Genomic DNA, 23941 nt, shown 5'->3' on the forward strand with positions numbered 1-23941 from the left:
CATGGAAAATTCTGGTGACTTACCATGATGTTACTGACGCTTTTATGAGTATTCCTCTTTTTTTTTTCCATTTGTTGCAATTATTTTGGACCTTTAAATTGAACATAATGTGTTTATGAGAAAATTTGGTATTCTGAGGAAGAGGTTATATACAGAATGCAGTGTTTCTCAAATAGTAAAGTTTCTTTTAAAAACATTAAACATAAATTTCATTTCAGAGGTTATAAGGCCAATTGGTAAGGTTATTGATCTCAAATGTAATCTTCCTTTTTACTGTATGCTCATTTCCTAGGGAGAAAATCCTCCACCTCCAGGTTTCATAATGCATGGCAATGTTAGTTCAGCTGCTGCTCCGCTTCCTACACCTCCAGGTCATATGCACAGCCAGGCACCAGCTTATCCACAGCCACAGCGTAAGTAGTGGGGACCCTGAGCTCCTTTCACAGCAGCCTGCCTTCTCATGGAGTAACCATGGACTTGGCAGCACCACAGCCATAGTCAAATCAAAAGGGCTGGAATGTAGCTCAGTGATAAGAGTGCTTACCTAGAATGTTCAATCTCCAGCACTGGGGGCCAAAAAAGTTAAAGAAGACAACTGTTTTTCAAAGGACTCCTGATTCCCTGCCATAGAAAAGCATGATTTCCCTGAGAGGTGTCCAAATTAGTATGCTAGGAAGTGGCTTCTCTATTATTTTGTTGAGAATAGTTGCTCCTCTACCTGAGTCACTTAAAAGACATATGAAAGATGCATTGGGGCTTTGGTATAAAGTGAGAGAGTTTTAGGGATGATTTAGTATTCTGTCCCTTCATGCAAGATGACACAAAGCAGTTTTGGAAAGTTGGCTTCAAGGGGCATTTGTTGTTTTTCCATTGTGTTTATTCTTGCACACTTTCAGTTTGTTTAGCATAGACTTAAAAAAAAATAGTTTTAGGGGCTGGCACAACTGCTCAGCATTTAAAAGGTGCTTTCCTGTAAAGCTTGCCTGCCTGGGTTCAGTTCCCTAGCACCGTGTAAAGTTAGATGCACATAATGGTGCATGTGTCCAGCCGCTTTTCCAATCCGGCTCCTTAGTGGTGTATTGCTTGCAACTAATGAACAAATGATGTTTTATTCTCACTCTGAAACCCATAGTTTGCATTAGTGTACACCCTAGATTTGTATATTCTTTGGACTTTGACAAATGCCTGTTTTTTTTTTTTTTAAGATTGCACTTGAAAAATAAAAACTGCCCTTTGAAATTAAGAACAAAGAACCTAAAAAAAAAACCTTAAGAGGGGAAAACTATAAGATCAAATTATTATTAAACAAGAGGCCTACTTAAGAACTAATTCTGAGTGTATTCTATGCCAGTGTGGTTGTTAATTAACATGAATAAGAACTTAAGGCAGCCTGTCACGGAAGTTCCTAGCATAGCACTGGCCTCCAATCGTGGTATTCTTAGGTGCAATCCACAGAGGTCTGGGTTTACCCTAGGTCATACATAATATGATGGCTATAAAATCTGCCAGTCTGATAATGAATGAAGGCCAAAGGGTGTCTTCAGCTTCAATCAGACTTTGCTGGATGTGTAAGCCCTGTATGGCTCCATCTGCTGGTTAGTGGCTGTCACTGCTGTCTGGACAAAAGTCATAGAAAAGGGTCATTCTTAATAGTAATTAGGTCTGAGGGTTCAAAGATTTTCATAACTGGCAGCAATCTAGGGATAGCATTTTTCAAATACTTGGATCTAAAGTTGTTGTTTTTTAAATTTATTTGTGAGGGGGGGAGAGAGAGAGAGAGAGAGATTGAGAATGAATAAGCCAGGGTCTCTTGCTGCTGTAAATGAACTCCAGATGCATATACCACTTTGTATCTGGCTTTACATGAGTACTGAGGAATTGAACCCAGGCCAGCAGGTTTTGCAAGCAAGTGTCCTTAACCCATGAGCTATTGCCCCAACCTGGATATAAGGACTTTAAATATATTTAGGGTATCTTAGCTTCAAGAAATATGTGGGGGGTTTGTAACTGTTGTTTATTTTTGTGGTTCTGGAGATGCAACCCAGAGCCTTGCATGTACATGCATGGCAAATGCTTTTCCATCAAGCTATACTTCCAGCCCATAAGTATTAATTTTTGGTCTAATTTACTATTGTAAGACTAGAGATTAGAACCATCTCTGTAGAATGAGCTAACTTTTTTGGTTTTTTGCTGCTGTTCCAGATAAACTTGTAACTAATTAAAATTTCTGTTTCTTCCCCTTGGTGTAGCTTATCAACCAGCCCAGCAGTATTCCTTCGGAACTGGGGGGTCAGCAGTGTATCGACCTCAGCAGCCTGTTGCTCCTCCTGCTTCCAATGCTTACCCTAACACCCCTTACATCCCCTCTGCTGCTTCCTATTCTGGGCCGTCTCAGATATACTCAGCGCAGCACCAGGCCTCTTCCCCGACCTCCAGCCCTTCTGCTTCTGTCCCTCCTCCCCCTGCCTCTGGAGCGTCCTTCCAGCACGGCGGGCCTGGAGCCCCACCTCCGTCTTCAGCTTATGCGCTGCCTGCTGCCAGTGAGCTGCCTGCGTCCCAAAGAACAGGTCTGCTCTTGAAAGGGGTTTGGTTGGGCTGCTTTTATTTCACAAACAGATGTGTGGATGGAGGGGTATTATTTTTAAGTGCTTGTGAACTAATATTGGTTGGGGTTTTATAACAAATTCTAACTTTCTAAAAAACTGATTCTCCCATAATGAACTTCAGTTGCCAAGTGAAAGCTGTAGAACTTCAAAAGAGTTAGAGTATATAATTGCCACAAAACAACTTTTCTTAAGTGTTAAGAACTTAGTAAGATAAGTGGTAGTTGAATCAGGTTTGGTTGATATTGATGCAAATGAAATGCAAAACATGTTTCTTTTTGTGGTACTAGGGAGGAACCCAAAGGCTCACCTGGACTAAGTACATGTTGTACCACTGAGCTCTGTCTCCGGTCCTTCCTTTCTTTCCTTGAGCTATGGACTCTTTGGTCTTAATTTATTCATGAAGATTAAACTACACAAACTAGTCTCAGGGTGGCCAAGAACTCATTGCAATCCTCCTACCTTTGCCTCCCAAGTGCTGGGATTAAAGGCGTGTGCCACCACACCTGGCCCCTATAAACTCTTAATGAGGTAAAAATTTTACAGTTGTAATTATTTGTGGTGTGAGGAGTAATCTTGATATGCTTGGCCAAGAAAAAAGTAAGAGAAACAAAACAAGTGAGAGAATACAATATGACAGGGAGACCCTGTAAGCCAGTTGAGAGTTTGTGTTCGGGAGTTTAGTAATTCTCCATTAGGGCAGCACTGTCCTCCTGGGCATTTTGGAAATTTCTAGACATGTGTTTTTTTCTTTTTTTCTTTCTTTCTTTAATGTGTTTTTGTTTTTTTTGTTTGTTTGTTTTTTCGAGGTAGGGTCTCACTCTAGCCCAGGCTGACTTGGAATTCACTATGTAGTCTCAGGGTGACCTTGAACTCATGGCAATCCTCTTACCTCTGCCTCCCAAGTGCTGGGATTAAAGGCGTGTGCCATCATACCTGGCCTTGTTTTTTTTTTTTTTTTTAAAATTATATTTATTTGCAAGCAGAGAGAGAGAGAAAGAGAGAGAAAGAGAGAGAATGGGTACACCAGGGCCTCTAGCCACTGCAAATGAACTCCAGATGCATTTGCCCCTTGTACATCTGGCTTACGTGGGTCCTAGGTAATCTAACCGGGGTCCTTTAGCTTCACAGACAAACACCTTAACTGGTAAGCTATTTCTTCAGCCCTAGACATATTTTTTTTTCTTTTTCTTTGGTTTGTTTTTTTTCAAGGTAGCATTTCACTGTAGCCTAGGTTGACCTGAAATTCACTCTGGAGTCTCAGATGGCCTTGAACTCACTGTGATCCTTCTACCTCTGCCTCCCAAGTGCTGGGATTAAAGGCATGTGCCACCAAGCCTGGCCTTTTATACCTAAAAATTTCTAGCTGAAATAATTTTGTACGTATTCTAGCAAAACATATGTTTTGTTTTGCTTTTGAGATAGGGTCTCACTGTACCCCAGGCTGACCTGTCACACACTCTGTAGTCACAGGCTGGCCTTGAACTCACAATGATCCTCCTACCTCTGTCTTCCAAGTGCTGGGATTAAAGGCATGTGCCACCACACCCAGCTAAAAGATGCATTTTTATTAATAGTATTTTTGGTTGACCAATCGTAATTATGTATGTATGGAACACAGTGTGATGTTTTGACATATGTATACAAATGTGAAACAGTTAAATAAAGCATATATTACTTTGCTTCTCTTTGTTTTTTGGTAGGGAATATCTCCCCTCCTTATCCCCCATGGTGCTAGGGATTAAATCCAGCGTCATGTGCATAGTACTGAGCATATGCTCTTTAGAACATGGGACAAGTTCTTTCCTCACCCCCCAAAACCACAAATTTTATTAATTCTTTTTAGCAGTCCTTTAATATTACCCTTAAAGCATTATGTTAATGTTCTATGGTTAGTATACATAGTAAAGGAGCCTCAAAAGTATGTGTTAGGAAGAATCAGTGAATGAGCTCAGAGCCTTTTGTATAGTTGATAAGGTGCAGGCTTTGTAAGTAGATTGCCTGGGTTTGCATCCCAGCCTCATTACTTTCTAACTCTATGATCTTGTATGTGTTATTTATTTAACCTTGTCAAGCCTTGTCAGTATAATAATAGTATCCACTTGAAGGCATATTAAAAGGACTAAAGCATGCAGTAGTTCATAAATGGTGAGTACTTTAAATAGCGTTTTTTAAAAGTCAGCTATGGTTATAGAAATCTTCACTTAAAGTTAGGCCTCTGTGTGTCAGGTTGAAGTAAGTAGTGTCCCTTCCAATCCTGACTGATGATTTTAAACTAGAGAGGCAAAAAGATGAGGTGAGGTGCACTTGATTCCAAACCCTGCAGTTGTTCTCAGGGAACCTACTAGATTCTTTTCCAAGGCGATATGCCAAGTAGAAACTTTAATTGATAAAAGCTTATCAAATCCATTATCAAAACATTGTTTTCAAATAATGAGCTAATAAATATGGATACTAAGTATTTTTAAGAATTACTGCTTTTAAAGTATAGTAGTAGTTGATCTCAGAATTTTTACACACACTTTTTTCCTTTTTGTTTTTTTAATTTTTATTTATTTTTATTTATTTATTTGAGAGTGACAGAGAGAGAGAGAGAGAGAACGGGCGCGCCAGGGCTTCCAGCTACTGCAAATGAACTCCAGATGCGTGCGCCCCCTTGTGCATCTGGCTAACGTGGGTCCTGGGGAACCGAGCCTCGAACCGGGGTCCTTAGGCTTCACAGGAAAGTGCTTAACCACTAAGCCATCTCTCCAGCCCCACTTTTTTCCTTTATGTACCAAAGTTGACTCTACATCCCTGAAACCATGGGGCATGAGGCCGCATGCAGATAAGTAGTACCATGTGGGCACCGTCCCTTACTGCACACGACACTGCAGCAGTGCACCTTGCTTCTTCAGAGGGGAGTGCCCGTTCACCGAGAGAGTTCCCAAACACATTTTCTTTCTTTTTTTTTAAATATTTTATTTTTATTTATTTGAGAGACAGAGAGAAAGAGGCAGAGAAAGAAAGAGAGGGAGTGAGAAAGACAGAATGGGCACGCCTGGGCCTCCAGCCACTGCAAATGAACTCCAGATGCATGCACCACCTTGTGCATCTGGTTTATGTAGGTCCTTGGGAATTGAACCTGGGTCCTTTGGCTTTGCAGGCAAGTGCCTTAACTACTAAGCCATCTCCCCAGCCCCCAAACACATTTTCAAACCAGGGTGAGGGTGCCTCATTAGCACAGTAGGGGCACATCAGTCTCATCAACCTGGATGAGTGACTGCCCCAGTAATGATTCTGGGTACTGATGAGAGTTCTGAAGCCCAGAGGTCTCAGGGTTCCAGTACATCTCCACTCACAAAGCAGTGCAGGACGGTAGGGAGGCAGTCAACACTGGGCTCCTTTGGACAGAAGCTAGCATTTGAAGCTCTATGTTTTCTTACTTAGGTTTCACAGCCCTGAGAACAGAAAACAGTTGAGGATGCTGGAGTATCTTAGGAGTTACATATAGCCTCTCAGGATTCACAGGGGTGGTCTCCGAGTTAAGTCTCCAAACCTTCAACGCTTGTGTTCCTTCTTCTCTGATGTAAGGCATAGGAGTCTTTCAGGAATTAGGTGAGATGGAGCTCATTCAGGGTGATATGGCTGTAGACTCAGTGTGGGAACTGAAAAAAATTACCTGTAGCTATTATAGGTACTTGTTACTTTACAATATAAGGTAAATATTTGCATGGGGATTGTTTTCCTTCCCTTAAAGCAAAAGCACATTGGCTGTAGGTAGGTTAGTGTTCGTTTATGTACAAAGTGAGGAATGTCAGCCAGGACGACTGCGGGAAAGAAGAACTGCACTAACTTCTTCAGTATTTTGCATGCACTGTGCATGCCTCCCTGCCTTGTTAACCTGTTGCTTCTGACAGTCTTACTATATTTTAACCAATAGTCATAGCTTTGTCATAGTGTATTTTTTGTTTGGTTGGTTTTGGTTTTTCAAGGTAGGGTTTCACTATAGCTCAGGCTGACTTGGAATTCACCATGTAGTCTCAGGGGTAGCCTCGAACTCATGGCAGTCATCCTACCTCTCCTCCTGCATGCTGGGACTAAAGACATGCACCGCCACACCCGGCTTGTTGTTTGAGGTAAGGTCTCTAGCCCAGGCTGACCTGGAACTCACTGTAGTCCCAAGCTGGCCTTCCTCCTATCTCTGCCTCCCTAGTGCTGGGATTAAAGGTATGTGCCCACCATGCTCAGCTGGACAAGGATTATTAGCATCTGGTTAAGCACACTAAATGACTTCAAGTTAGGCAGAGTCTGCGGGCATATACTGATGATTATACAGCCGTTCCTTTCTTTTCAGTAGTGAGTACTCACACAGTGAGATTTTAGGTGGTGGGATCACTTCTCCCACCTCTTGCTTTCGCTGGGATGTGTGCTTCTTTAGTGGTGAAACTCAAACTCAGTTAAATTGACTATTTAATTGCTAAATGTTCTTGGTTCTTATCAACAAGTGAAGATAGCTGAGTTCACACGCATTCTGTGTGAAGCGGACACATCCATACTGCAGCGGACCTACTCCTTTTACTCAGTGTCTTCTTCTGATTTGATTGTTTTACTCCTAACTTTGATTTGGATTTCATTGTGATCTTCATGTCACTGCTAAAGGGCCATAAGAAAATTGCTCCCCAGGCTTCTTTGTGTTGCTAATAATTTGTGAAACCATGATACTTCCCCAGGTTCTAATGCCCAGGGCTTATGTAACTGCCATGAAAGGTTAGAGGAAAGATAATCCTCTCTTTCCAGTCATGGGACAGGCAAGAAACACCGTATTGTTGAGGCTACTTCCTGAAACACTCCATAGAGAAACTTCATACCTATCTATACTTGATACTTTTGGTTTGAGCCTGGGCCTGGCCTGATCCTATGTATCTGAGTATGTGGATTGCTGTGTCCTCAGACTGTTTGCATCCACGGTAAAAAGTTTCAGTTTTCCTACAAGAAGTGGTCATCTGAGACTTGTGTGTTAAGTAGTGTGCAAATCCACACATACATTCTTTTTTTTTTTTTTTGTTTTTCAAGGTAGGGTCTCACTCTGGTCCAGGCTGACCTGGAGTTAACTCTGTAGTCTCAGGGTGGCCTTGAACTCACGGCAATCCTCCTACCTCTGCCTCCCGAGTGCTGGGACTAAAGGCGTGCGCCACCACGCCCGGCTCCACACATACATTCTTACCAGAAAGATAGTTACATATTTTCTGGGCCTGTTCTTCCTTATATATGCATGGTTTGGCTCCAGAAATTATAGCTTCTAATATGGGTGAGGTGCTATGCCTTTTCCCAATGCTCCTTCTCAACCCCATCAAGGCTCGGTTCTTGTGCTTCTAAGGAGGCATTCGCACAGGCACAGGAAGACACACAAGCAGTTGAGGTTTAATTTACAGGTGAGAAAGCAAAAGTGGAAAGTACACCCTCCAAGGTGGAGGGTAGAGCGAGCTGAGGGCCAGCTGCAAAGAGCTGTCTCTAATAGCTGGACCCTTGGGTTAGTCCCTTCCTGGAATAGGCTGAGGCTTTCTTGGAAGCCCTTCTACCTTCACACCAGCCGGTAAGAATCAGGTACAGGAGTATGTATAATGGTTAACACCCATAAAACTGAGATGTTTACTAGTGGGAAGGGTAGTGGTACCTTACACATGCTTTTCAAGGACAAGGACCTGCTTCTTAAGAGGCAGCTGGAACCTGCCAGCTGTGTTATTTTTCTTAGAACCCCTTCCTTCTCTTTTCTAGATAGGGTGTCTTATCTCATCCCCAGAGGAAAGCTCTCTCATGTGCCTTCTCCAGTTTAAAACCAACATTGGTTTTAACTATGTAACAGTTTCTTCAGAATGCAGATCCTTGAGCCCTTCCAGATCCAGCCATGAAGGGCAGCGCCCTCTGGCAAGATTGTCAGACATGTTTGTCTTTACCAGATGCAGTGCTTGCTTGTATCTGCTGAGCCTGTACAAATCAGTGTAGAACACTGGATGGAAAGATAGCCTCAGGCCCACCACCTAACCTCAGGAATTACAGTCTGTTGTCTTAGATCCACAGCTTTGAATAACCTTGGGATGGGCAGATTCCGTGTGATACGGCATAATTAGGTGTCATATGCTAGGAAGTGCTATATATCTTCAGGGATATATTGAGCTGCTTATGTGAGATAGAAAAACTACCTATGCAAAATTAGGGAATCATTGTTATTTTTAAATGTTTCTCTTAGAACACAGTAAAAGAAAAGATTATATTTACAAGTTTATTATGACACAAATGCATCTGACACAAGTGAATTTGCCAAAAAACATAAATAAATAAATAAATAAATAAATAAATAAATAAATAAATAAAAACTTTTCTTAATTAGATAGAAGCTATTTCATGACTTGCTTAAAAAAATAAGTTTTAGGCCAACTGTGGTGATTCATGCCTGCAGTTTCAGCACTTGGGAGCTGAAGTAGGAGAGCAACCTAGGGTGTCTGCTGAGACTCTGTCAAAAAGAAAATTAAGTTCTTGGGGGCTGGAGGACTGGATTAGCAGTTAAGGCATTTGCCTACAAAGTCAAAGGACCCAGGTTCAATTCCCCAGGACCCACGTTAGCCTGATGCACAAGGGGACGCACGATTCTGGAGTTTGTTTGCAGTGGCTGGAGACCCTGGCATGCCCATTCTCTCTCTTTTTCTGACAAATAAATAAATAATAAAATAAAGTACTTAACACTGAACAGTCACTTGTTCTCAACATTTAAAAATGTTTTGTTCTGTTTTGCGTGGTGGCGTACGCCTTTAATCCTAGCACTTGGGAGGCAGAGGTAGGAGGATCACCGTGAGTTTGAGGCTCCCCTGAGACTACATAATGTATTCCAGGTCAGCCTGGGCTAGGGCAAGACCCTACTTTAAAAAAAAAAAAAAAGTTTTGTTCCCATAAGATTAGCTTGCTTTTTCTGGGGGCCAGTAAAGGAAAAGAGAATTTGAGAAGTTGAGTTTAGAATGTCTTTGATGATGCTGTATATGTGACTCTTACATTTTACATTTTGTCTACAGAAAATCAGTTTATACAAGACCAGTCATCTATATTGGAAGGTGAATTGGTTGTAAAATCTGCCTTTGGAAACCCTTTAATCATTAAGCGCATTGAATGAATGAATGGATAGTCACAATAATGCATGTTAGCATATCCTAAATCTGATAGGTCACTTTCATTTGGTTTCTTAATTGAACCAAGTGTTAGAACTGATTGAATTTCTATGATGACACAAACAAATTGTTTTAAATCAAAAAAGGTGCCTGTTTTGTTTAACATAAAGACAATATTTATGTCAAGATGGTTCAGATAAAGGTAAGAATCTGAATGATGGGAGTGATTTGCATGATTCCATGTGCTGAGCTGTATAAGAGTTTGGTTAACTTGTAGCAGTGTGTGATTACTAGTTTGTGATTAATTCCTATGAGTTTTCAGCCTTATTTGGCCTCTTGTTGATAGCCCAGTAAATCCATGGGAAATTAGTTTAAAGACCAAAGGAAATGAGACCATTGTTTAGATTTTGAACTTTCTGAGACATTTATATATGACCAATTTCTTTTGTTTGTTTTTTTTTTTAATTTTTTTTGTTCATTTTTTATTTATTTATTTGAGAGCGACAGACATAGAGAGAAAGACAGATAGAGGGAGAGAGAGAGAGAATGGGCGCGCCAGGGCTTCCAGCCTCTGCAAACGAACTCCAGACGCGTGCGCCCCCTTGTGCATCTGGCTAACGTGGGACCTGGGGAACCGAGCCTCAAACCGGGGTCCTTAGGCTTCACAGGCAAGCGCTTAACCACTAAGCCATCTCTCCAGCCCATCTTTTGTTTTGCTGAGCAATTTTATTGTGATTTGATATGCTTATCGATTAACAATTAAAATTTTAGCCCAGCATGGTGGGGTACAACCTTTAATCCCAGCACTCGGGAAGCAGAGGTAGGAGGATCACTGTAAGTTCCGAGAGGCCAGCTTGAGACCACATAATGAATTCCAGGTCAGCCTGGGCTAGAGTGAAACCCTTCCTTGAAAAACAAAAAAAATAAAATAAAATAAAAATAAAAAGTCACATACTTAGGTAAATACTCATTATAATTTAGAAATATTTCTATTTTCAGCATATTTTCTTTCTTTTCTCTTTCAAGATATTGGCATTAAAATGCTTACTGAGTTTAGTTGTCCATTTTTACTTCCAGATGAGAGGATTTTGGGGTTTTCTTTTGTGTGTATGCTTGTTTTTGAGAGGACATTTCTGTTGTCAACAGTAGGGTCATTTTATACTTGCTACCAGATTAGAATTTTTTTTCAAGCATTAAAGAGTGCCTTGGCACAGATATTTAAATGCTTTTTTCTACTTTGTAGTGTAGTTCCCAAGACAGAAAAGCTTTAAAAAAAACAATCACAGAATCAGGCTGGAAGATGGCTCAGTGCGTAAGAGTGCTTGCATGCCAGCATCAGGGCCTTAGCAGACCTCATTCCCCCTGAGTTCAACCCCCAGCACCCATGTCAAACCTGGCCATAGCAACACACACACACATAGGTACGTACACAGGTATGTACGAAACCCAGTCCTAGTCCAGGACAATCACTGGGTCTCTAATCAGTCAGCCTGATCAGAAAAATGGCAGCTCCAAGTTCATTGAGAGACTCAAGTAAGCAAACAGACGGACTTGAGGCAGAGACCCTCTGGACTCCACATGGACACATGAGGTGTACACATTGGCACACACCACACCACACGTGCAAAACAAAGCTCCCTGTTATGTAGGGTTTTTTTTTTTTTTTTTGTAGATTGTTTTGTTTGTCGTATTAGGGATGAAACCCAGGACCTTGCATGGCTGGGCAACCACTGTCACTGAGTTGCCTTCCCAGCCTGGGCTCTTATTGAACATTTGTGCATGATTTGTTTGTGCTGAATTGTTCTCAACAAACTGAAGATTGTTACCTTTATGCTTTTTTAAAAAAAATTATTTATTTATTTATTTATTTGTAAGCAGAGAGAGAATGTGTATGCCAGGGTCTGCAGCTACTGCAAACAAACTCCAGATGCATGTGCCACTTGGTACATCCGGTTTCATATGGGTACTTGGGATTCCAACTCGGGTGGTTAAATTTTGCAGGCAAGTGCCTTAACTGCTGAGCCATCTCTTCAGCCTCACCTTTATTCATATGTTGAGTATATCAGACTTTTTGTTTTTTGTTTTTTTCAAGATAAGGTTTCACTCTAGCCCAGACAGACCTGGTATTTACTACGAAGTGTCAGGGTGGCATTGAACTCAAGAGTGATCCTCCTACCTCTGCCTCCTGAGTACTGGGATCAAAGGTGTGTGTCACCATGCTCAGCCAGACTTTGTTTTGTTTTGTTGAGGTAGGCTGACCTGGAAGTCACTCTGTAGTCCAGGCTGGCCTCGAACTCACAGTGATCCTTCTGCCTCTGTTTCATGAGCACTAGGATTGAAGGCATGCATCAGCACACCTGGCTTCAGAAGACTTTTTAAAAGCGTACCCAGCTGACTTATTTTCCTTTGTGAGTAGAGAATAGTAAGCTGATCTTTGAAGGCTCTGTCACAATACAGACATGAAGACTTCCTCACTTAAGTTTAAGATAGCCTTTTCACTTTAAAAAGAGACAATATCACAATTTTTGCCTACTTAGGCAAAAAGACCTGTTAACTATTAAAGTCATCAGTTTAAGAATCCAGGACTATGTAGTAATCCTCTGGTGAAACCTGTATGGCAGTTTTCTCAGTTCAAGCAGAATTTCAAAGTATTAGATGATAGGCTCAATTTCATTTACTTCCATTTAAGACACTAATGGGAAAATATATTATTTGTTCTAGGTCCTCAGAATGGTTGGAATGATCCTCCAGCTCTGAACAGAGCAGCCAAGAAGAAGAAGGTACTAAAAAGAGATGTGAACATCTTCGTTACATTAGTTATGTAGTTTCTTATGGCCCACCACACTTACTGATCCTTTCAAAAACAAAGCTGGCTAGTTTGTGTATTTACAGTGAAGTTCGCCAGATATATTCTAACCTGTGCTGGAAGGAGGGAAAGTAGAAAATGACAGCAGAACCTTGCTCTGAGCTGTGAGTGGTGGGTCTAGGCAGATGTCGTCCTATCATTTTGGATTTGGAGTCTGAGTCAGGAATTCAGAGCCAGCCTGGGCTGCATAGTGAAACCCTGTTTCACCTTCCCACCACACCCGGCTTATGATTTTTTTTTAAAGGAGTTACTTTTTTAGTGGGGTCAGTTCCAGCAATAATCATAATTATATTTTGTAAACAATAATCATATTTAAATTTTTCTGTCTATTCCATATAATATTGAAATGAAGAAGTAGCTTGTAACTTAGTATTGCTTATGTCCATATTTTTCTTTCTGTGAAGCTATTTATTTATTCCTAGTAACTCCTTCTAAATATGGTAATGAGAGGCTAATTGGGAAACATTAAATAGGTTAGGAAACTCCTGATGCGAGGATGATAGTCAGAATTGCCAAATAATAATGACTTGTGATCTAGGAAGACCAAATTCTACCATGATGGCATTAATGCTCACACGGCACATTTATGACTCCTGGACCAGCAGACAGGGTTTCCCACCTCCAGCAGCACTTTCAGAATGCCACAGCTTTGGCTCTTTTATTGAGAGTAAATATGGAAGGAAAAGGAGATGAAACATCCAGCGTGTTCCTCACCAATGTTAGCCAGAGTAGCATCTTCTTCAATACTTTACTCTGAAATTCTGCATAAAGTTTGATTTGAAAAAAGATTATTCTATTACTATTAAGAAAACTTGGTGGGCATGGTGGTGCACGCCTTTAATCCCAGTATTTGGGAGGCAGAGGTAGGAGGATTGCCATGAGTTTGAGGCCACTCTGGGACTATGTAGTGAACTCCAGGCCAGCCTGAGCTAGAGCGAGAACCTACCGGGGGTGGGGGGGGGGACCTTAGCCAGCTGGGCATGGTGGTGCATGCCTTCAATTCCAGCACTTGGGAGGCAGAGATAGGAGGATTGCTGTGAGTTTGAGGCCACCCTGAGACTACAGAGTGAGGTCATCCTGGGCCAGAAAGAGACCCTACCTCAGAAAACCAAAAGAAAAAAGAGAAAAAGGAAAACTTAACGATGAGAAATTCTTAACTCCTTTACTTAGAAGCTAAGGAAATATTTTCCTTTTTATTCTTACTCTTGGTGTTTTTTATTTTCATCTTTTTTTTTTTTTTTTTTTTTTAATTTTTATTAACATTTTCCATGATTATAAAATATATCCCATGGTAATTCCCTCCTATTTTCATCTTTTAAAAGATGCCTGAAAACTTCATGCCTCCTGTTCCCATCACTTCGCCAATCATGACCCCCTTGGGTGATCCTCAGTCACAAATGCTGCAGCAACAACCTTCAGCTCCAGTACCACTGTCAAACCAGGCACCCTTCCCGCAGCCACACCTTGCAGGTGGCCAGCCCTTCCAGAGCATACAGCAGCCTCTCGGGCAAACAGGCATGCCACCGTCTTTCTCAAAGCCTAATGTCGAAGGCGCCCCCGGAGCTCCCATTGGAAATACCATCCAGGTAACTGACTGTGTGGAAGTAGGATGGGAAGATGACTGCTTCAGTACATTTAAAGGTGTTAACTTAAGACAGTCGATTTTTTTCAGAGTAGGAAAGAGAGAACAACTTGACAGGGCTTCCTGCTGTTGCAGACAAACTCCAGACACAAAGCAGCACTTGGTTCAGGTGGTTTTACTTGGGTACTGGAGAATCAAACTCAGGCCAACAGGCTTTGAACCATCTCCCCAGCCCCTTAATGTGTTAACTTTATGATTCTACCATTGTCAATAAATACCTAGGCATTGGGTATGATGGTGCATGCCTTTTACCCCAGCCCTCAGGAGGAAGAGGTAGGAGGATTGCCTTGGGTTAGAGAATACCCTGAGACAACATAGTAAATTCCAGGTAAGCCTGGACTAGAGTGAGATCCTACCTCAAAATAATAATAATAATAATAATAATAATAATAATAATAATAATAATTCCCAGCATGGTGGTGCACACCTTTAATCCCAGCACTTGGGAGTCAGAGGTAGGAGGATCATCTTGAGTTCAAGGCCACCCTGAGACTACATAGTAAATTCCAGGTCAGCCTGAGCTAGAGTGAGACCCTACCTCAAAAACTGAAAATAAATAAATATCGTAATTTAGCTTCAATTGAAGGCAAACATAGTAACCCTCCTCCCTTCTCCCTCCCCCCCCCCCCCCCCCGGTTGGATGTCACTTGAGCCCAGGTTGACCTGGAATTCACTATGTAGTCTCAGGGTGGCTTCCAACTCATAGCAATCCTCCTGCCTCTGCCTCCTAAGTGCAGGGATTAAAGTCGTGTGCCACCATGCCCGGCCCTCCTCCCTTTTTTTAAAGATTGAGCGTGAATACATAGCATGGTTTATTACATTTCAGTTGTATGGCTACATACAAACTTTCTAGAGAAGAGTTACTCATTTTAGGAGTGCATATTTACTATGACTTGGCAATTTTGATCCAGTAAGTAGCCAAAATTTAAAATCATTAAATCATCTCTACATCTGAGGTTGCTAAGTAAAAATTGTTTTCAAAGGTTTTTCATTTTAAAATATAAATAAAAATGTAATGAGTGGGCTGGAGAGGTGGCTTAGAGGCTAAGGCGCACTTGCCTACAAAGCCAAAGGACTTCAGTATGATTACCTAGTACCCACTTAAGCCAGGTGCACAATGTGGCACATGCATCTGGAGTTCATTTGCAGTGGCTGGAAGCCCTGCCGTGCCCATTCTCTCTGTCTCCTTCTCCCTCTCTCTCTCTCTCTCTCTGCCTCTTTTCCTCTCTCAAATAAATAAAAAATAAAAATAAATTTAAAAATGTAATGAGTTAGAGCATTTTATTTTATTTTATTTGTAAGGATATGGAGAGGATATAGGCATGCCAGGGCCTCTTGCCCCTATAAACGAACTTTAGACACATGTACCACTTTGTGCTTCTGGCTTTATGTGAGTGCTGGAAAATTGAACCTGGGCTATCAAACTTTGCTAGCAAGTGCCTTTGACCACTGAAACATCTCACCAGCCCCAGTTACTGCATTTTATTTGTGTTTAAAACCAAATAAGATAGTCTTGCCTTTGGATGAATATAGACATTTTTAACTTGTATTTCACACAAATGGCTGGTTGGCAAAGTCCTAGATGTTAAAAAAAAAATCTGAGCATATTTTCACATGTGACCTAGAACAACAAAGGTATTTTGATCTGTTCATAAATATGTAAAAGGCTTGGAAAAAATTTCAACATAAAGAAATGAAACACTCCTGCCCAAGTAAAAAGTTAGTTCTACTGTCTTTTAAAAAAAATATTTATTTTCATTTATTTACTTGAGAGAGAGGCAGAGAGAAAGAGAAAATAGGCACACAATGGCCTCCAGCCACTGTAAGCAAACTCTAGATACATGGGCATCTGGCTTACATGGGTACTGGAGAACTGAACCTGGGTCCCATGGCTTTGAAGGCAAACACCTTAACTGCTAAGCCATCTTCCCGGCCCCGTCTTTTTCTTTTTTTTCTTAAGGAAGTCAAATTTATAAGGATTGTGTGTATATCATCATAACAGAATGCTTTGCTCTTAAAGAGATAATTATACTTAAGGCGTTTATATATACTGTAATTTGCATTATGAAAGCAAATACTTTAGCATAATGGCCAAACACCTGTAATGCCAGGAGCCTTGCAGGGGGAAAGAAAGGCAGTACTGTCTATCATGAGACCAGCCTGGGCTGCATGACTGAGACCCTGTCTGGAAAAACAGATATATAGACAAGGGTAGGAAGACTTCCATCTTCCCACAGAAACACAGATTATAAAAGGATTTTGGGGGTCTGGAAGATGCCTCAACAGTTAAAAGCACTTGCTTGCAAAGCATGCCAGCCTGAATTTAATTCCCAAGATAACCACAGATGCAAAAAGTGGCACAAGTGTCTGGCATTCCTTTGCAGCGGCAAAAGGTCTTGGCACACCAGTGTGTACAGCACACACACACACACACACACACACACACACACACACACAAATAGTAAATACAAACCCAGTATCTTAAAAAAAATTTTTTTTAAAGATGTTTTAAGCCGGGCATGGTGCCACACGCTTTTAATCCCAGCACTCAGGAGGCAAAGGTAGGAGGGTTGCTGTGAGTTCGAGGCTACCCTGAGACTACAGAGTGAATTCCAGGTTAGCCTGGGCTAGAGTGAGACCCTACCTCAAAAAACCAAAAAAGGGGGGATAAAAAGACGTTTTGTTATGGGCGATTTACAAGCTTGTGTTATTCAGGGAAGCTACCTACCTGTCACCTTGGTTCAGATGTGGGCTCTCATGCTTTCCTCACTTAAACTAAAACCCAGCTACCACCAGAAGGCAAGGAAGGCAACAGAGCACAGTGTTCATTCAGCCAGGCCGTGGATCTGCTGCCACCTACTGGGATGTCTCAGAGGCACCTGGGCTTCAACATATCTAAACCCTCACTCAGCAACCTTCCTGCCAAACCCAGTCTTCTCCGATGGTTTTCTGTTGTAGTGAATGGAGCAGTAATCTTTTCTTTTGAACCCAGCAGAAACCTGGGACTCATCTTCATAACTCCCTTTCCTCTCTATTTCAAGCCTATCTCACGAATCTTGTTGATAGCCTTCTGGAGTACTTTTGCATCCCTGGCTGTCCACATTCTTCCTTGATTTGCACTACTTAGCTGTTAGCATCACCAACACAAGAGACTTCTGACTTTGATCCGTTTCTAATTTGGTGTTTTCTCTTTGCTGAAAACATCATAGCTTCCCACTATTAACCAGGATAAAGACCAATTTTTTTTTCTTGGTTTCTCGAGGAAGGGTCTCACTCTATCCTAGGCTGACTTGGAGGAATTAACTCAGTATTCTCAGGGTGGCCTCGAACTCACAGCAATCCTCCTACCTCTGCCTCCTGACTGCTGGGATTAAAGACGTGCGCCATCACGGCTGGCAAAACCAAAATATTTAACAGAATCTGGAAGGCAGTGTGCCTACTCTACTCCTTGCCCTGCTTGCTCCAGCCTCCTTTTAGTCATGTCATGATCCTTCCTTCTACTTCCTTCTGTCTGGAACCCTTTTCCTTGTCCACTTAACTGGTCAACCCCTACTTATCCTTTTGAGATAATTTCCTGAAGTGCCTTTTCCTCCCATGAGTCAAATTGAGTTATACTTAGTTCCACTAAGTGTTAACTAACTGCAGTTATTACTTTACATGCCTTTATAACTTTTTGTCTTTTGTTTGGTTTTCCAAGGTAGGGTCTCACTCTAGCTCAGGCTGACCTGGACTTCACTCTGTAGTCTCAGGGTGGCCTTGAACTCACAGCGATCCTCCTACCTCTGCCTCCCGAGTGCTGGGATTAAAGGCGTGCGGCACCACGCCCAGCTATGAATGAATAATTTCTTTTTTTTTTTTTTTTTTTTTTTTTTGGTTTTTCGAGGTAGGGTCTCACTCTAGCCCAGGCTGACCTGGAATTCACTATGGAGTCTCAGGGTGGCCTCGAACTCATGGTGGTCCTCCTACCTCTGCCTCCCAAGTGCTGGGATATTAAAGGCGTGCGCCACCACGCCCGGCTATGAATGAATAATTTCTTAAACTAATCGGTGATTATGTACTAGACACTGTAAAAGTTGGTGAAGTTTGCAGATCGATGAAACAGAAAGCTTAAAGATGTTATAAAAAATGTTATAGTTGGGTGTGGTGGTGCACGCCTTTAATCCCAGCACTTGGGAGGCAGAGGTAGGAGGATCACCGTGAGTTCGAGGCCACCCTGAGACCTCAGAGTGAAGTCCAGGTCAGCCTGAGCTAGAGTGAGACCCTATCTCAAAAAGCCAAAAAAAAAAAAAAAAGAAAGAAAGAAAAAGTATTCATTCATTCATTCATTCATTTAGTGTGTGTGTGTGTGTGTGTGTATGCATGCACCAGCATCTCTTGCCACTGAAATTGAGTGTCTGGCTTTATGTAGATGGCTTAGGAATTGAACTCAGGCTGGTGGACTTTGTAGGCATATGTGACTTTAACCACCAAACCATCTCCCCAGGCCCACAGCTGACATGTTTTTGTTTTTGTTTTTGATTTTTCAAGGTAGGGTCTTACTCTAGCCCATACTGACCTGGAATTCACTGTGGAGTCTCAGGGTGGCCTCGAACTCATGGCAATCCTCCTACCTCTGCCTCCTGAGTGCTAAGATTAAAGGTGTGCATCACCACGCCTGGTATATAGCTGACATTTTTTTTGAGTGAACGAAAGAATAAACTAGTAAATGAAAAATTCAGAAAACTAGCTTTCCGGGTTTTGCCCTTTAATCTGTACTTAGCAATATTATGGTTGATTTTGTCTTAACCTTAGGCTTAATCTTATGGTTTTGGTATCAATCCAGTTAACACCCTTTAAAAGTAAAAGAAAATAGCTGGGTACCATGGTATGCACCTGTAGTCCAAGTACTTTAGAGTACTGAGGCAGAAGGATTACTATCATGTCCAGCCTGGGCTATATAACAAGGCCCTGACTCAAGACAAAGTTGAACAAAATAAAAGGTAAAATAATGGGCTGGAGAGATGGCTTAGTGGTTAAGGTGCTTGCCTGCAAAGCTAAAGGACCTTGGTTTGATTCCCCAGGACCCACGTAAGCCAGATGCACAAGGTGGTGCATGTGTCTGGAGTTCGTTTGCAGTGGCTGGGAGCCCTGGTGCTGCCATCCTCCCTCTCTCCTCTCTCTCTTTGTCTCATTCGCTTTGCCTCTTTCTCTCTCTCAAATAAATAAATAAAAATAAAATATTTTAAAAAGGTAAAATAAGCCAGAAGTGGTGACACATGCCTTTGATCCCAGCACTCAGGAGGCTGAGATAGGAGAATCACCATGTGTTCAAGGCCACCCTGAGACTACATAGTGAATTCCAGGTCAGCCTGAGCTAGGAGGCAAATCCTACTTCGTAAAACCAAAAAGGTAAAAAGTAACAATGGCAGATCAACCACACTGAGCAACAAGTAGAGTCCACAGCCTCTGAACAGCCAGCTGCACTTCCAGTGTCTAATCTCTCTTCCTGCTGGCATGGGCTGTTGGAGGCAGATGTTCCAGTTATGTACAGTGATGCAAGGGCACAGGTGAGCAGGGTGACCAGTCAGGAGGGTACGGCTACTAAAAATTGAACCCGGGCTGGAGAGATGGCTTAGCGGTTAAGCGCTTGCCTGTGAAGCCTAAGGACCCTGGTTCGAGGCTCGGTTCCCCAGGTCCCACGTTAGCCAGATGCACAAGGGGGCGCACGCATCTGGAGTTCGTTTGCAGAGGCTGGTAGCCCTGGCGCGCCCATTCTCTCTCTCTCCCTCTACCTGTCTTTCTCTCTCTGTCTGTCGCTCTCAAATAAATAAATAAAAAATTTAAAAAAAAATTGAACCCAAGGCCTCTGACATACTAGACAAGTGCACTGCCCACTGAGCTACAGCCCAGTCCTTTCCTGCTTATGTAAAAACAAGCTGTAGGTGGAGTGCTTGTCCTTCTAAGGTATATCTGATGCTCAGTTTTATTTATCTAGGTTATTTCACCCATTTGATTTTCATGTATTTGTAAGGTGGTTGATTTCTTGCTGTTGCATGGCACAAAAACTTTATGCATAAAGTACCTTCTCGTCATTCTTGACAATTTCTCTGACATTCTTGCAGCATGTACAATCATTGCCAACAGAAAAAATTACCAAGAAGCCTATTCCAGACGAGCACCTCATTCTGAAGACCACGTTTGAAGAGCTCATCCAGCGTTGCCTCTCCTCAGCTGCAGATCCTGTATGTATTTTTTTCTTTTTACTCATAATCTTGTTTAATTAAAGTAACCCTTTGTGTAGGTGTTCGTTATTGTTTCTGGTCCAAGTTATTTCTTCAAAGTAATAAAGATAGCACTTACATGATTTACATCACACATAGAAATAAACATATTTGCATTGTATATTTACTCTTCATAACTCAGAGATGGGCAAATTTGTCACTTATTTTATAGATAAGAAAATTGAGGCAAAAAAGAAAACAACTACTAAGGGGCTCAGGAGATGGCTCAGTGGTTAAAGGTGCTTGTTTACAGTGCTTATCAGCCTGTCTTCAGTTCCCCAGTATGCATGATTCACAATGTGGCACATGTCTGGAGTTTGTGTTGGCAAGAGGCCCTGCCATGCCCATACTCACCTTCCTGTCTGTGTGACCCTCTCTCTCAAATTAAAAAAAAAAAAAAAATTAAAAGCCAGTTAAGTAATATCTAAGGCCAGAGCCAGTGTTTCAGCCCAAGCAGTCTTGCTCCAGCTTGCAAACTGTCAGTAATCAAACTGTACTGCCTATATGCCGTTGTGGTATGTAGGAAAACTGTGACTTGAAAGACACGCTTAAAGTGACTGAGTTGTTTTCTTTACTTGGCAGATACCTTTGCAACAAAAATTCCCCAAAGCCATTTTATTTTAAATGAAATTTCATTTTCTGCCAACAAACACAATATATTTATTTAAGCCATTGGTCACATATCTATTCAGGGGGGTGGGGGGCAAATGGCTTCTGGAATTGTTTGTTTCATCAGACATTTAGTATTAATGTGTGCTGCTTATCTTGTGGAAAGCAGTTCTCTGTATTGAAAGTGTCAGTAGACCAGAGGCCTAACCTGGAAACTACCCCCTAGCATTCTAGGAGTAATGGAAAGGCCAGGCTAGAAACTAGAGAGCAAATGGAGCTATAGCTAGATCCACACAGTGTCCTGTGTGCACCTCTACCTACACAGACCACAGTTGTCATGCTATCTCCTTTCTGGGTTCCTAGGACCTCTGGGCAGAGGAGAACCACAAGGAATAGATGTTCCTGTAATTACTTTTGGTGTACTGCCCCTGCCCGTATGGTGCTGCTGATGTAACTAGATGGAATTAGCTTTGAGTAAAGACTGAAAGAGTTAATACCTTTTCCTACTTATTTGAAAATATAACGTAAGGCTCTGTCTTCAACATGGTTCATAGTAGATGTTTTTTCAAAAGGTCATTTTCTATGGCTTATGTATGATATAGACCATTATCACATTATGTTTTTTATTTTATTTACTTTTTTGCTGATAACTTCCATAATTATAGAAAATAACCCATGGTAATCCCCCCCACACACACACACTTTCCTCTTTGCAACTCCACGCTCCATCATATCCCTTCCCCCTCTCAGTCAGTCTCTCTTATTTTCCTGTCATCATCTTTTCCTATTACGATGATCTTATGTAGGTAGTGTCAGGTATTGCAAGGTCATGGATATCCAGGCCATTTTGTGTCTGGAAGAGTGTATTGTAAGGAGTCCTACCCTTCCTTTGGCTCTTACATTCTTCTGCCACCTCTTCCAAAATGGACCCTGGCCCTTGGAAGGTATGTTAGAGATGTTTCAGTGCTAAGGACTTCTCTGTCATTTCATCTCAGCACCAAGATGCCTTCTGAGTCCTCCCAAGGTCACTGCCATATGAAAAGAAAAGGTTCTCTACCAAAAGTGAAAGTAGCATTAATATATGGGTATGAACATTAAGAGAAGTGCTTAGTGGACAGTATGATGAGCATAGTATATACATTTAGCCAGGCAGCAGCAGATGTTACACCCCTAGGTCTCATGACTACCCCTGTTGTAGGTTTTCAGTATCAGGGACGTATTCCCTCCCATAGAGTGGTCCTCCAGTCAAATTAGAGGGCAGTTGGTTTTCCCCATAACAGACATGCCACTATTGCACCTGTTGGCTCATTTGGCCTAGCTGACCAAATTTAAGGCTTGCATTGTCTACTGTTGTTGATCTCCACTGGTGATTTTTTTTTCTCTCCCTTTGATCTGCATGCAGTGTAGCTTTTTCCAACTTTCTGTCAGCTGGTCTACACAGAGGAGGTTTTCAGCTCAGCTCCATCAGGATTTCTCAGTAACCTTGCAGCCTAAGTACATGGAGTCTTCAGCAATAGGGTCTTACCATCTATTCCTGGTGGAAAACCAAGAGCCTTGACAATGGCCTGTAATGTCTTGGGGGCATCAGTGTCCTCTCTGGCCAACAACCAGAAGGTATCCCATCCCTGGCACTGAAATTTTTCTAATAACAGTCTGTGGCTTCTGGGTATTCCATTATCCAAAAAAGTAGGTTTCCATATGACTTACTCATACCCTCTCAGATGTTGATTAGCTCCCCCCTACCACCTTTCCTTTACTTAATCTCTTCCCCTGACCTCACTTAGGCCTTTCCACCCCCACTAATAATCTGTTCTTCTACTTAAATATATACAATACCATCCTATTAAGTCTTCCCTCCACTCTCCCTCCCTTTCTGTTCCTGTTATATCCCCTTTCTAGCTTACTGGCCTCTGCTATTGAATTTTATTCCAACTTACAGAAAAGTCCAATCATTTATAGCTAGGATCCACATATGAGAGAGAACATACAACATTTGGCTTTCTGTGCCTGGGTTACCTCATTTAGTGTAATCCTTTCTATATCATCCATTTTCCTGCAAATTTCATTTTTCTTTACTAGTGAGTAGAACTCCATTGTGTAAATATGCCACCTCTTCATTATCCTCTCACCAGTTGAGGAACATCTAGGCTGGTTCCATTTCCCAGCTATTGTGAATAGAGCGGCAGTAAACATGGTTGAGCAAGTATCTCTAAGGTAGTGAGACGAGTCCTTAGGATATATGCCTAGGAGTGCTATAGCTGGGTCATATGGTAGATCTAGTTTTACCTGTCTCAGGAACCACTGATTTCCACAATTTCCACATTCCCATCAACAGTGAAGAAGGGTTCTTCTTTTTCTGCCTCCTCCCCAGTATTTATGGTCATTTGTTTTCATGATAGTAGCCAATCTGACAGGAGTGAGATGGAATCTCAATGTAGGTTTAGTCTGCATTTGCCTGATGGCGAGGGATGTTGAACATTTTTTTAGATGTTTATACGCCATCTGTATTTCTTCTCTTGAGAACTCTAGTTCCATCACCCATTTTTTAATTGAGTTGTTTGATTTTTATTATTTCATTTTTTTTTGAGTTCTTTGTATATCCTGGACATTAATCTTCTGTCAGATGTGTAGCTGGCAAAGATTTTCTCCCATTCTGTAGGTTGTCTCTTTACTGTATTCACAGTATCCTTTGCTGTACAAAAGCGTTGTAATTTCATGAGATCCCAGCAGCTGATTAGTGGTTTTATTTCCTAGGTAGTTGGGGTTATATTCAGAAAGTCTTTGCCAAGACCAGTATGTTAAAGTGTTTCTCCTACTTTTTC

The 23941-nt window shown here is 41.7% G+C and overlaps 1 protein-coding gene across 7 annotated transcripts in view; it reads left to right on the forward strand.

Annotated features, from left to right (window-relative positions):
- Sec31a (SEC31 homolog A, COPII coat complex component) overlaps positions 1–23941 on the forward strand; it is a 93443-nt gene that overhangs the window by 63502 nt on the left and 6000 nt on the right. For 3 of the 7 annotated variants that reach the window (XM_045142733.1, XM_045142736.1, XM_045142734.1), the window contains 6 exons: positions 293–413; positions 2250–2567; positions 9650–9688; positions 12464–12522; positions 13931–14194; positions 20352–20471. In XM_045142733.1, the coding sequence (XP_044998668.1) occupies positions 293–413; positions 2250–2567; positions 9650–9688; positions 12464–12522; positions 13931–14194; positions 20352–20471 (921 nt within the window). The remainder of the gene's footprint in view (positions 1–292; positions 414–2249; positions 2568–9649; positions 9689–12463; positions 12523–13930; positions 14195–20351; positions 20472–23941) is intronic. The other 4 variants (XM_045142735.1, XM_045142737.1, XM_045142738.1 and 1 more) reach the window with 2 other exon arrangements.

This window comes from Jaculus jaculus, chromosome 2 (genome assembly GCF_020740685.1).
Source record: "Jaculus jaculus isolate mJacJac1 chromosome 2, mJacJac1.mat.Y.cur, whole genome shotgun sequence".
NCBI classification, from domain to species: domain Eukaryota; kingdom Metazoa; phylum Chordata; class Mammalia; order Rodentia; family Dipodidae; genus Jaculus; species Jaculus jaculus.